Source organism: Lactuca saligna, chromosome 6 (genome assembly GCF_052625555.1).
Source record: "Lactuca saligna cultivar CGN05327 chromosome 6, ASM5262555v1, whole genome shotgun sequence".
NCBI lineage: Eukaryota > Viridiplantae > Streptophyta > Magnoliopsida > Asterales > Asteraceae > Lactuca > Lactuca saligna.
Genome location: NC_136422.1, coordinates 135,063,636 through 135,078,855, shown reverse-complemented (window position 1 = coordinate 135,078,855; position 15,220 = coordinate 135,063,636). Strand labels below are relative to the sequence as shown.

The following is a 15,220-nucleotide window of genomic DNA, read 5'->3' as shown; positions in this document are numbered from 1 at the left end:
CAGCTAGCGAAGCAACGAAAGAGGCGATATGGCTGAAAAACTTCATCGGAGACCTTGGAGTTATTCCATCCATAATAGAGCCTGTGGAAATCTTCTACGATAATGAAAGGGCGGTTGCCTTAACCAAGTAACCAAGAGATCATGAAAGATCCAGACATATCGACAAAAAGTACCACTTCATAAGACATCAAGTAGAAGAAGGACACCTCGTGGTAAAGAGGATATCGTCAGAGGACAACCCAACAGATCCCCTCACAAAGAGACCGACTAGGGTTAAGCATTTGCAACATGCGAGGGGCATTGGGCTAAAGGACGATATTAGTTTTAGTGATTAGATAAACCGAAACTTGTAATAGCTAAATTTTAATTGACATTTGATGATGAATAAAACGAGTTTTATTTATAAGTAAAGTTATTGTCTTGTGTCAATTATTTACTATTGTTTCACTTTGCATGTTTTGACTTCCAGAATAAATAAGATTTATTCAAATTATCCACAGTCGTTCATAGTTTGAAGTAGGTATAAAAGAAGATTGTCATGAGTTGGCTTGTAGGATTGTCTAAGGAGTTAGACATTGCAACAGATTTGCTACACAATTCATGAGTACTTCTGAAATAAGATTTGAGTACTGGATCAACCCGCACTCACTTGTATCACTTTATGGAATTTATCATGAGTGATCGTGAGACGATAATATATATATATATATATATATATATATATATATATATATATATATTCAAACCTAGATATATGAGTTATTGACTATAAGTTAGTCATGACGGCATAAAGATGGACTTTTGTGGTGTAGCAAGTAAGATGGTCGATTATCATAATGGTAGTGAGCTGCGACGGTAATTGTAGGTGGTGCGACGGGTACTTGTGGTAGTTTTAATGGGATTAAGGGGTTTGATTCCAATGATTTTGAAAAAGAATGAATGAGATATGTGTTGTAGAAAAGATATTGAGGACGATATGGATGGGGTTAATTTTTTAATTTTTAATATTAAAATAATATTATAATTAAAAAAAATTATAAATGCATAAAAATAGTTTCAATCTATAATTACCTAAATTTGGATCACTGTAAATATTTTTGTAAGTAAAATTATATAACACATACTAAATCAAAAAATAATAAAATATAATAATAGCAAATTACAAAATGAGATAGTATAGCCACTAGACTCTAGAGAACATATGTGTAAAAAGAGTATAGACACCCATCCATTGAGATTCGCCACGAAACTAACACGGGTGACCTTGTTAGTTGTTATAGAGGTTGACACACCCAAATGTTACAAGCATTAAAACCAAGCTTTATCTGCACATCGTTTTGGCCCATGCGCAGCTATCCCTTTTATTTTTAAATAAAAAAGATCAATGGAATCATCATAACTACGTTCTTATCTCATTTCATGGAAGAGGACGATTGAGATCGGTATCGATACACGTTTCCATTGAAAAGGGTAACAAATTAAGAAAGAGACAGAAGGAAGAGGGGACCAAATTTTGGACTTTCTGTTTGTTGCTTTCTTCCATGGGCGAATGTTGGAACCATAGGAAGCAACTAAATTCTCTCTTCTATAAACCCTTTTGATTTCTTCGGGACGACAGACAAACCCCATCGGAATCTGGGTTTTGTATTTTCTTGAAAAATGAGGAACGATAGTAATAGAACCAGTGGCGCCGCCGGTGGCGGTGGCGGTGGTGGTGGTGGTGGTTATGGCGGTGCGGTGTCGCCATTAGAGTGTGATGTTGGGTTGGGTTTGAACAGCGAACCGTCTTATCCTTGTAAAAAGATGAGCTTGATAAACGTAAACCAGTATCGTCGTCACGATTTTGGTGGTGTTTATGGTAACAATGGCAGCCAACAGTTCGTCCACCAGAGTAATCCCACTAACCAACTTGCATCTGGGATTTCTTTCAAATCGCTTACAGGTTCTTAAATTAAAAAACTTTTTCTTGATATTGCTTGTGAATTTGTGATATCTTTTACATTGCATACACTTTGTTACAGATGGAGTTGTCGGAGCTTCTGGGAAAGTGCTTTTTACAGCGACACAGTGGCAAGAGCTTGAGAGGCAGACAATAATCTACAAGTACATAATGGCTTCCATTCCTATTCCTCCGCAGCTCCTCCTACCTTCATCCACTCAGTCCAACAGTACCTTCTCTTTCTTTCTCTTACATAATAGTAACTCATTCCTTATGCACTCCAACTGTTTGTTTAAATGCTCAGAATAAAAAAAGTTAAAAACTACGATTTGGGATTATTAATAGGGACGAATACGGGAATAAGATTCTCAAACGGGTCGGATCCAGAGCCATGGAGGTGTAGAAGAACAGATGGAAAAAAATGGAGGTGTGCAAAGGATGTGGGTCCCAACCAGAAGTACTGCGAACGCCATGCCCACAAAACCAGATCACGTTCAAGAAAGCCTGTGGATACAACTCATAATCCCACTGCAACTTCATCAAATCAGCAAACCAGGTGAGTTTTATACTTTAATTCACTAGTATAAATTATAAAATAAAATAATATGAAATGGGCTTTCTCTTGTTTGTTTTGATTTTGGTGTATTATTTTATGAAGGTGTCATGAATGGTTTATAAAGAGTAGTGAGACACCCTTGTCTCAATCGAAAAGAGATGATTGTTCACTTAGTTTATCAATGCAATCTAGTGGGAATGTGAATGGGAATGGAGTTGAGTTTGGGGATCAAGAGAGTTTTCAAATGGCTTTTAGAATGTTGGAGGGTGAGGGAGGAGAGTGTGGGGATGGGTTTAGATCAAACCACCAATGGCTGAACCAGGCGGCTTGGGAGGGTTCGAACCAGGGTTCGAACCCTTCGACGCCTGGTGGGCCATTGGGTGAAGCCTTGTGTCTAGGGATGAGTGGTGTGGATCATATGGGTCCAAATGTTGCATCTTCTTATGGGTCTTATGAAGGGGGTGATGATCGAAGTTGGTTTCTTTAGGTTAAACCTAATTTTAGGTTAAACCTAATGGATCTTGGATATTTCGGAGTCCAATTTTTACATGTTTTGTTGTTGGGATATGTTTTGATACTTAGATTCGGATAATGTAATAGTAAATCGACTACTATGGATTAGTGTTTATATATCAAAATCAAATGACTACAAAGTGAACTCATGTTGTACCACTAGAGATACAAATGTTGGAATTTTAAGTTATTTGTAATGGTTTTCTTGTTTGATTTCATACTAGTTTATGATATGATGGATACTTATTTATATGTGTGGGGAAATTCAATCTTGAAAGAGGTTGAAGATATAATGTTATGATATGTTTTTGAATCATTGTCTAATGGTATATGAAATTATGATGGAGAAATTAAGCAATTGATTTTGATAATGTTGTATGTGTATTACATCATCCATATCCGTGTAATGTTTGTATTTTAATTATTTAGCATCAAACTTTGCAATTGCTTCTTACATCTGTGTTTCTAACATTTTTTAAAAAATAAACTCATTAACACATAAAAAAACTATTATTATTAGATCATTATTGTTTCTCTTGCAAATACCAAGAAAGATTCAATTAAAATCCACCTCATAGATCCCTTTGAAATGGTAAAAACCTTGCAAAGCAATACTATATGGGTCCATCTTAATTAGCCTTATATACTTATTTTGGTGGTGAACGTATGTATTTGTATCTGTCTTACCTTATATATCACTCAATCTCTATGTCATAGACAAGTTCTGTGTGTATGACTCAATCTTTGTGTCTGTCTATGTTGTGTCTTCATTTGTCTCCATGTCTTCGTGTCTGTGTGTTTGTGTTTGTGGCGACCGGTAGGAGTGTTTGTTTGGATAGATCGGTTTTATCCAATCCAAGCAAGTGAATCCGAATTGATTTTGACTTTCAAAACATGAATCCGAATAATCCAAACTAAATTCAAATCCGATCCGATCCGATCCATTTACAATTCGTTTAGATCGGTTTTATAGTTCGTTTTTCAAAAACCAAAACCTTTTAAAACGATATATAATTATAATATTACTCAATTTTACATACGAAAACAAAAACAAATTGTTAGTTGTGATTTGAAATTTATAAACAACTACTAATAAGATATATTATAGTTAAATATTTTATAGATAAAAAACTTTTGAGAAAAAAATGTATATTAATGTTTTTTTATCGGGTAAAACATTTAGAACCTATTCGAAAAAATAAATTATAAAATTAATAAATAACTATAGATATATAATAACAATAAATAAATAATAAATGTTTATTCGGTTTTTTTGAACTATTCGGTTTTATTTTATAAATCAATCCAAAATAATAATTCAGTTTTATTGAAAACCAATCCAAAAATCTGAATATCCGAACCAAACAGCCCAATCCAAATTATCCAATTAGACAATTCGATTTAATCCAAATAATGAACAGGTCTAGCAACCAGGTGGGGTATACATGGACTGTGGTGAAAATCACCTCATTACCCACGATAAAACGGGTAAATTCCATTTAAGCTTTAAGCTCCACATTCGTTTGCTTTATCTTGGTGTGTGGTCGACGCCCATCTTGAAATTTAATGGTACGGTATATTCCATTTTATACAAAAATAATAATAACGTTTCCAAAATGAACCTATGTCACATAGATAATCCTAAGTATGTCCTCATATAAGTCTTTTCATTGGTGTCCATGTTCACACCATGTGTATCATACTTCAATCTACGAATCAATGTCGGTAAAAAGAAAATGCCTCCAATATCTACACCTAACAATTTATTCATTAAAAAAGTTAAGTACTTAAAATTAAAATTATATACCGAGAAAATAACAAAAATAACCATTTATATTAATTACATTACAAAAATAACAAAAAAAAATCGAAATCGCAAAAATAGCCTTCAATTTCGCAGATGGATTTTTTCATCTGCGAATGTACAAACAGCTAAAGCACAACTGTGCTTAGCTGCTTGTATATTCGCAGATGGAAAAGTCTATCTGTGATTTGGCATTTCCATCTGCGATTTTATCCCGACAATCCTAGATTAACTTTTTTTTCTTCATTTCTCACTTTTTATTATAGAAAAACTCTCTCGGAGCGATTTTCGCGATTTTGGCAGGTTTTTTAAGAACATGGAGGATTATTTCAACAATCCCGCAAATATGGTTACATTTTAACTCTTTAAATGTTTTAACTATTTTTTATTTTATTATTTATTGTATTAGTTAGTGTAAAAAATAGAAATTATAATGTTTGTGAAAGGGTAATTTAATTGTATTTGATAGTTTTAATATTTGTTATTAGTATACTTGAAGTTTAAATGTTATTTTGTTAGTGGTTGTTTTAATGTACAAGTAGGGACTGCGTAAAGTGTGCATCGTGTGGTTGTACATTTAGTAAAATGGTTAGAATATGCTAATTTTTTTTAAGTTATTAGTTAAATAAATTGTTAGAATAATGTTTACAATTTGTTATTTTTCGTTTGCTTATTTGTTGTATAAGTTGAAAAATTGTATATTTTTATCGTGTAATTGTTTCTATTAATTGAAAAATAATTAAATTACAGTATGTGCACAATAGTCGTATGTATATATATTTGTCGTGTAAGTAGAAAATTTGTATATATTTGTTTTAGAAGTATAATTTTTTTTTATACTATTGTTAGAAATTGTTTGTATTTATCGTATAAGTTGAAAATTTATATATATTTGTCGTAGGGATGAGCAAATGGACCGGGGAACCGGCCGGAACCGGTACCGAAACCGGAACCGGCACCGAAACCGGAACCCGATGGAACCGGTCGGGCCGGGACCGGGACGTTATTTTTGTAGATTTTTGGAACCGGGAACCGGAACCGATATAACCGGAACCGGTAGAACCGGCAAAAGCCAGTAGAACCGACAAAAACCGGAACCGTATGATGCTATTTTTCAAGGACCGGTTCCAACATTTGAAGACACGACAAGAACTGGTAGGAACCGGGAACCGGTAGAATTGGACCGATAGAACCGCCGGGCCGGTTCGGTTCTTGATTTTGGCCAAAGCCGGTTCCCGGTTCCGGTCCGGTTCGGGCCGGTTCGGGCCGGTTCGATCCTTTTGCTCATCCCTAATTTGTCGTACAACTTGCAAAATTGTTAATTTGGTTGTCATTTTATTTGAAAAATTGTATATATTTGTCGTATAACTTGCAAAAATTGTTTGCAAAATTGTTAGAAAATTATTTTATATAATTAGAAAAATTAAAATTGTTTATATATTTGTCGTTTAAGAAAATGTTATTTGGTTATTTGTGTATGTTATTGTTTTTTATCGTAAATATATTTGTCGTATAACGTGGAAAATTGTTTATATATTTTGTGGTTTAAGTTGAAAAATTGTTATACTATGTGTATATTATTGTTTTTTTTATTGCACTTAATAATCATATATTTTAAAAACAAAATATTTGTTTAGTTCTCTAATATGTTTTTGTGTTTTTTGCAACATGATTTTAGTTATTTCAATGTGAAAGCAATTGTAAACTTAAAAGGCTCGGGCTATAATATGTGGGAAGTATTTGAAGTTTTAGATGGTGTCAGGTGGGACATTTTTAGAGATATCGTATTTGGTTATTTGTTGGATGTCCTCGTTTATAAGGGGACTGATTGTTGTTCCATAAAATGTTCCTTCATCAGATCCGGTCGGACCTTGTTTTATCTCCATATGGAATAAAACGCTTATATTTTAGAGTAGGTAATACGAAAATGGTATACGAGCCAAAAGAGTTTTGTTTGATAATCGGCTTCAATTTTGGGGAGTATCCAAAAAACATTGGGAAAAAAGCGTCGGAAAAATTAGTAACTAGTAAAAAAAGATGTTTATTGCGTGAGCGGCTATTTCCGAACCATACAAATAGTTCGGTGAAAATCGACGACCTGAAAAGTTTAATTTTAAATCAAACATTCTTAAAAGTTGACGACGCCGATGCAGTTAGAGTATGTTTGATATACATTTTGTGTGAAGGTTTTTTGGAAAAAGAAATAAATGATCAGGTGCCACAAGATTGGTTTTTTTTGCTGAGAATTTGAATGTTTGGAACATGTATAATTTGTTTACGTTAAAAGTTTTATTTTATTAAAGTTATAATTTATATTATAACTAATTTTGTTTTTTTGTTTTGTTAGTTTCGCTTGTGGTAGCTATCTTTGAGATTTTACTTATGATGACCTTGAGGATACATGGAACAAGATAAATAAATATTTATCACTTCCTGAGCGTCGTCAAACTTTAAAATACTCCATCTCAGGATTTGCGGGTCCAATAAGGGTATACAAATTTTCTTATATTTAAATTGTTTTATTGTTATGTTTTTTATTTTAATTTTAACTTTTATTAATGTATTGTAAAAAATTGTAGATATGGATATATGAGATGCTTCCCACTGTCCGTGCATGTGGATTGTATTGAGAAAAAATAGAGACATGCCTCGGATGAAACGATGGAGTGGGACAAAAAAATTAAAATGAGTTCACGTGAACAAGATTTTTTCAAAGATACAGGTTTATAAATATTTTTTTATTATTATTTATAAACTTCATTATTATACTTTTATATGCATTTTTAATATGTTTAATTTTTTAGGAGGGATAACCACCAAGACAAAACATTTTACCGAGTGATGGTGAAATGACATCTTGTTATTATATGTCATTTCAAGAGTATGTATATGGTGAACGGAAATCAGTTTCATCCCCAGTACGGGACCATTTTAGGAGACAAGACGAATCTTCGTCTAGTATGTCGTCTAGTGGTCGCTCTCATGGTAGAGGTAGGGGCAGTGCGAAACACAACCTAGACGAGGTGTTGAAACGGCTACATGCACTGGAGCAACATGTGTTTATGAACCGATAACCTACAGAGGTTTTTGTTGAAGAAGTGAATAATGAAGAAATTTGGAATAACATAAATTTTGAGGAGCCTGTAGTATTCCAAAGAAAATATGATGAACGGGTTAGTTACACGCTACATTATTTTTTAAATTTTATTAACATATATGAATATTTGTGTTCATATTTTATATTTGAAAATCTAGGTTGTACAAGATGAAGTGATGAATAAAAATAATACAACTGAAAATATTTTTCGTGATATTGAAGACGAGAAGGTTGTTATAGATATTACCTTTACGATTTTAATAATTAATTTTTAATGTGTCTTTCGTTAATAAGTATAATATTTTATTTTTAATGTAGGAGTCGGAGGAGAGAAATGACAATGCGGGGAACAAATTTGATGATGATGTGTTTGATGTAAATGATTATAATGAAGCTAAAGAGGTTCTTATACTTACATTTATTTTTATTTTGTTTTTAGTAGATTGAAACATTTATTTAATTAGAGATTATTGCTTATTAAATTAGGTTTCGGACGAAGATGAAGTAATAATTACGAGAAATGTTGATTATTATGATGATTATGGTGTTGATGGCAAAGAAGTTACACCCGATAAACCGAGGACTCGAAAACCATCACAGTATTTGTGCCCTACTTACACCGATGTATTCGTTTAATTTATAAACTTATAATTTTTTGTTTATGTGAATTATCTGAAAGTTAGAGATTTAAACATTTGAATATTGTTTTTAGTTGCACACGACACTGAAGCAAAAAAGAAGAGCAAAGAAGAAAGTTGATATCAAATCAACAAGCCCCGTTCCTCCTCCAACTTTTGATGTTGCTCACGACTTCTCCGTGTTGCGCCTGCAACCTTACGTAGCAGGCGGTGAGGTTGTCATCCAAAATTATTTATTTCATTCATATGATGTCCAACATCGTTTGTTTAATTTCGTGTTAGATAGAGATTTTTGGAGCGCCTTGTTTGGGCATACACACGACGGATGGTTGGAGTCAACGGTAAAGTAATTGTTAATTTATTATTTTAAAAGTAATTTGTTTTTTTAGTCAATAACAAAACTATCATAATTTTGTGCAGCATATAGACTATTGATGGAGAGACAGTTTGAGGGCCACCGACATACAATAATGTTTCCAATTTTTTTTGTTTGTCATGCTTTGGAAGAAGGCCAGGATTGGAGGGCGTTTATGGATTGTATTGCTACATACCCCAACTTCATAGTTGCTTGGTGGGATGTCGATACGATAAACTTAATTTATTATATTCAAAATATTATACATATTTTCGTTATGTTTTTGTATTGTGATATAATAAACATAATTTTTTTTCTTATCCTTATACAGGTCCTATTGCCGATTCATTCATCCCCTAATCACTGGCTATTTGGGGAACTACGATTGGCGTCAATGGAAATCCATATTTATGACAGTCTTGGTAGAGTGGCTTATCAAAAATTCAAATCTGATGGAACCTTTACCAAATTTGAATCTCGGGTGGCAAATTATTTGGACAAGATTAACTATTGGGCCCGAAGGAACATCCCAAAGATTCCATTGAATATGCAATTCATTTATGATGAAAATGTTCCCCAACAAAGTAGTCATTTGGGAGATTGCGGTGGTTTTTTTTGTATGTTTATGGAGCAATTAGTCTCAGGTCAACTAATCCGTGAACTTATTGACCCAAAGAACGCAACTTTAAAGTTTCGCCAACGGATGACAAATTTTTTTTGGGGGTCGAGTCTTGGTCCTATGTAGTTGGATTATATTTTTATATATGTAAACTAATGTTGGATTTGATTATTAGTTTTAACGTTACAACATAAGAATGACAACAACATTCGTTTGAACGTTACAAGTACACAGTTCTAAACATAAGTACAAATACAACAATTTATTTATCTAACAACTTCAAAACTATCAAAATAATATTAAAAAGCTTACAACTTGTAAACAACAACTGCCAAGAACAACACCCAACTACAAACCAATGCTATCTTCAACTTCTTATTTTCTGATTGTAAGAGCTTATTAGAGTTAATTACTTTAGCTATTACCATAGATGATTGGTTCTTCTCTTCATCAACCCAACTGATAAACCCACATTTTGGTCCCAGTAAATTTAAACATAGACAGTAAGAATTGTTGCCATGTAAACACGAGGGTTTAAATATGAATGACGTTAAGAAGATCATACCAAATATGGGCAAGCGTAAAACAATCTTCTTGGGTTTTTAGCTGTACCCGAAATCCTAACGATACGTTCACCTCCGCAATTGCAGTATGCCATTAACGTTATTTTTCTATTAAATACGAGTTCTTTTCTCAGATAAATTTCTCATAATGACTTACACCCATTTATAGAAGAAATTATATTACATACAATTATGTTTGACTATGAAATGAACTTGTTTGACTATGAATTGAAAAAGTTGAACTATGAAGTGCAGACAAGTGCATTGTCTTGACTTGGCTTGTCGGTTAGTTAATGATGTTTGACTGTGAAATGAATTGGTTTGACTATGAATTGGAAAAGTTTAACTATGAATTGTAGACAAGTACATTGTCTTGTCTTGTCTTGTCGGTCAGTTAATGATGTTTGACTATGAAATGAATTGGTTTGACTATGAATTGGAAAAGTTGAACTATGAACTGCAGACAAGTACATTGTCTTTTCTTGTCTTGTCAGCCAGTTAATGATGTTTGACTATGAAATGAATTGGTTTGACTACGAATTGGAAAAGTTGAGCTATGAACTGCAGACAAGTACATTGTCTTGTCTTGTCGGTCAATGATTTTTTACTATAAAATGAACTGGTTTGACTATGAATTTAAAAAGTTGAACTATGAAGTATGAGCTGTAAAGAGACACTAATTTCAATATAACTATAATTGCATTTGTGTCATGATTGTAAAATACTTTAATTGCTTGTGAAAATGAGTACTTACACCGAAAGAAGCTTTTCTCAACTACCAATATTCTTGCATAATCTTCAAAGAACAAATTCTAATACCTTCACAACCATTAAGAAAACGGATACCAACCACTTTCAATTCTGTTTTGTGGCTTTAGGTTGCGTGGTATAATATATTCCTTTTATTGAGTTATATAATATTTTATGGTAATGTATCTCGATTACTTTTTACTTATCACTAATATATGTTTGTTTATCATGTAGATTCGTACCTTTCTTAGGTGCATGATACCGTTGATATATCTAGGTTACTTACCCCTTCTTGGGAGCTATCTGACAACAATGTACTTCGCAGTGGATTTAGATGGAAATCATGAATCCCTACTCTTAGCAATTAGTTTGGAAACGTTAGAGTGTGAAGAATCATGGAGATGGTTCATGATGAGGTTAAAAGATTGTTTAGGTGAGGATACAGAGGTTGGTTTCATAAGTAACCTATGTGATAAAATAGACTTGTCTGGTGGGTTGACCCCTTATGTTGAGAGTAAGGTTCAAAAACGTGTCAACAAGTCTTATAATTGGATGGCAAGATGTTTGTATGGGGATACATTTGAAGTCGATGACAATTTTGCCACCACGAACGTACAACTTGAACGAAGGGTATGTAGTTGTGGGAAATGGCAAAAAAGCGGTATACAATGTGGCTACGCTATAGCATGTCTAAGAACCCGTACGTATGAAGCCAATCACAAAATGGTTGATTACAAAATCACGCTATAATAATTTAATTCAGGATGATGGAAACGAAGACTAATTCTATATTTGTCTAACAAACCAATTTTGCTTCTCACTAAACATACAAAATCACTATAAGTAATATACTCATAAAATATCAAAGCAAATTCAGAAATGCCTCCATGTGGACATACGTATTCCAGATTTGTTCCAATAACTTGCCATTTCCCACCGGTTACAAGAAAAATCAAATATTCAATCATTTTTTAGAGAGAATTTTAAAGAAATTTCCTGAACAAATAACAACTAAACTGATAATTTTCTACATAAATTTTTATATAGTAACATTATTTCATAGTGAAACCAATTGATTTCGTAGTCAAACTAGAAAAAAAATTAAAAAACCAAGTAATTTCGCAGATGGACACAGAGTAAATCGCAGATGGACACAGTCCATCTGCGATTTTAAGCTTCATATGCCTTATATATAGAGAAAAAAAATCCACCTGCGAATGTACAAGTTGCTAAAGCACACTTGTGCTTTAGCCACTTCTCCATTCGCAGATGGAATGTGCAAATCGCAGATGGGGCAATTGCATCTGCGAAATTGAGGGCTATTTTTGTAATTTTGATTTTTTTGGCTATTTTTGTAATGTAATTAGTATAAATAGCTATTTTTGTCATTTTCTCTTATATATATACTAAAAAATTACAATATAATTTTAAACATACCTTTTAAGGAAACATAAATTCCTAGACATTTGTGCATCTACTCGTAAGTGCCTTGACAATAAAAAAGTTATGTATTTTAGTGGTTTGCCAAAATTATTATTCTGTAGTTTATAGCGCTGAGAGAAAGCAGTTTTTATAAAAATGTTTGAATTAAAATAAGCAATAAGCTATAAACAATGGGGGATGGTTATTAAAATTAGCTTATTTAGCTTATTCCCACCGTAATAAACTGATTTTTAGTGTTTTATATCCAAACACTTAAACTTAACTTATAGCGGTAGAAATTAATAATAAACTATAAGCACCCTCTTTTTTCATATCCAAACACTCTCTCAATATATATTTTTATGTTTTGGCAAAACACTTATGCATAAGTGTATGACCATAAAAACTGCCTAGGAAAACCTGTTGCAAATGAAATAAATTATTAATAACAACATTAACTAAATAAAATAATTTAAAAAATTTAAACTTTCATACATGTTCCACTCCTTTAAGTCTTCGATTAGTGAAAAACCATTGACATGTTATAAGGTTGGGTTTCTTCTCTTGTCCAAAAAAAATCCATCATATAGGATATGAAGCAGAGAAGCATTATCCTCATCTTATATGTAATGGAAAGCGTGGTTAGATAAAATGTTACACAAGTCATCTAATTGCAACTATGCCTTCAAACATGCCATAACAATGACGATGAAAAAATGATTTTAAATTATTTCTTAAGGCCAGGAACAAGCCTGAATCAGAATCTAGCGACGGGACAAAACTCGAGCCGATGGAATGATAGAGAGTAACCTCCTATTGAAAATCTCATCTGCTACGTACGATTAAGCCTTCATATGGAAGGACCTCGTGTAGCATTAACACATGAACGAATAACATGTCCCTTAACGTTGACTGTATATCGATTATCGAGCCAAAGTTTGAAACATATGGTCTCAAATAGTGCTTGACGTGATTCTAATAGACGAGCTAATACATGATAAAGACTCCCAAATCTTATTTGGCAACTAAACTGCTTGTTAGGATACTTGATCGGGCCATTTTGGGTTAGAGTAAAATGTTTTAAATTGTTTAAATTTATATATGTTTTTCCAAGAATGACCTTACTTTGATGAATGATTAAAATAAATATACATGCAAAGGAATTTGGCGGAACCTACAAGCATCACGAATAAATGAAGACAAAATAATGTTGATGTAACGTCCCAAAAATTACAAAGAGACTTTTGATTCATAAAATAGATTAAGCAATTAAGAGCTTAATCCTTACATATTACGTTGTGGTGATTTTTTGCTCACGTCGTGGTTACTGGTAGATTCAGTAATTCTTCATTAAAAGCTTAATCCTAACAAATCAAGGCTCAAAACTTTAGATTTAACCCTTCACATTGACTTAATGGATAAAGTTTTCAAATTTATCCATTAGGACCTCACTCCAAGGCAAGATCTACAACTGTAAGTTCATTAAGTCCTTATTATGTCCAAAACTTACTCAAGAAAACAATATAGTCCCAAACATGACTATTTTCTCATTATCAGAAACCTAATGACCATTTGAGAGCCACAACAAGCTCTGGTGTTCCTAAACTCCAAGAACATCCATGAAAGGGACCAAAATCAACCAAAATGAACTCAAACTTGAAATGAGAAGAACCAACGTCAATGTATGAACTTTATACCTTCAATAACTCATAAAACATAAGAGGGTGATGGATCCAAGCTAGCTCCTTGCTTCCTTGCATCAATAAAAACTTCTTCCTTCCTCAAGTGTGACATCCATAATTTTTCGACCAATTAAAAAAACTTTTTCTTTATATTTATTTAAAACAAAGTATTCTTTTATTAGTGTAGAATTTGTATCAAAACGTTATTAATGTGCAATGATATCAATATCAAAGCATTTCCGAAAAAACAATTTTCATTAACATTCAAAAACTTGGGATGTCATGACCGATACAAAAACATAAGCATAAAATAGTCTTTTCAGGCCTTACAACAAGTTATTTAATGGCCGAACAACGCCTTAAATCCCTTGGCAGTTTCATACATCAATATTCCTATACCTTTGTACTGCTACCTATGATACAAAGAAACTGAGTGAGTCAGGATTGAGAGTCTGGTGAACATATAGGATTTTCAACCCACAATAATTTAATTAAAATCTCTTAAATATATCTCTTTTACACCAAACAAATAACCCGATTACCCATTCCCGTTATTCTCACTCTGTGATCCTAAATTGACGATCTTAAGGACCTATCCTAAAGGATCACTGGAAATAATGAGTAGACAATACTACTTCGGGGATTCCATAGCAATATATGTCAATAAGGAAACCATGAGGGGGATTGAGTACTCGAATGAATACACACTCCATACTCCCAAATTATATGATTCATTAACACCTATAGATTTCGAGTCTGCTAATGTTCCACTGGACTGTCTAGAAGAGTTTGTGGTTATCATCAATACTCTACTAGATAACATGTCTCAGTAGTATAATAGTAAAATGTTAGGCATGGTCTCTCACGATTATTTTATCTCTAGCATGGTCTCTCACGATTATTTTATCTTTGGCATGGTCTCTCACCATTATTTTATCTCTTTCTCAACCCTTTTCTACATAATATGTCACACCCCCGAACCAAGGATGGCGGAACATCCGGGGGTGGATGACTTCATGTATAGTATCACAACAACGAATATTATAGTGCTCAAAGTAAATACAACCATCATAAATATAATCGAAAAGGTTACACCATCGTATGTGTTTACATGTTTCAAATTAATTACACTATGATGATAAAATGAAATGTTTGACAATTTAACGTCCCATCCTCAAAAGCTGTTAATTTCCTGTTTCACTAATTTCCTGAGAATACAAGTAGTTTTGAAAGAGTGTCAACAATTAAGTTGGTGGGTTCATAACCTTTTGCATGTAGTGTT

The 15,220-nt window shown here is 32.9% G+C and overlaps 1 protein-coding gene across 1 annotated transcript; it reads left to right on the top strand.

Moving 5' to 3' along the window:
- Positions 1-1,299: 1,299 nt before the first annotated feature.
- Positions 1,300-3,260, top strand: LOC145001992 (uncharacterized). The gene is made up of 4 exons (XM_078961310.1): positions 1,300-1,942; positions 2,022-2,168; positions 2,285-2,495; positions 2,598-3,260. The coding sequence occupies exons 1-4, from the start codon at positions 1,660-1,662 to the stop codon at positions 2,980-2,982; spliced, it is 1,026 nt and encodes a 341-aa protein (XP_078817436.1). The 5' UTR covers positions 1,300-1,659; the 3' UTR covers positions 2,983-3,260.
- Positions 3,261-15,220: the final 11,960 nt, after the last annotated feature.

Coding starts and splice junctions, on each gene's coding strand:
- LOC145001992 (XM_078961310.1), top strand. CDS start 1,660: ATGAGGAACGATAGTAATAGAACCAGTGGCGCCGCCGGTGGCGGTGGC. Junction 1,943..2,021: donor TTCTTTCAAATCGCTTACAG/GTTCTTAAATTA, acceptor ACTTTGTTACAG/ATGGAGTTGTCGGAGCTTCT. Junction 2,169..2,284: donor TTCATCCACTCAGTCCAACA/GTACCTTCTCTT, acceptor GATTATTAATAG/GGACGAATACGGGAATAAGA.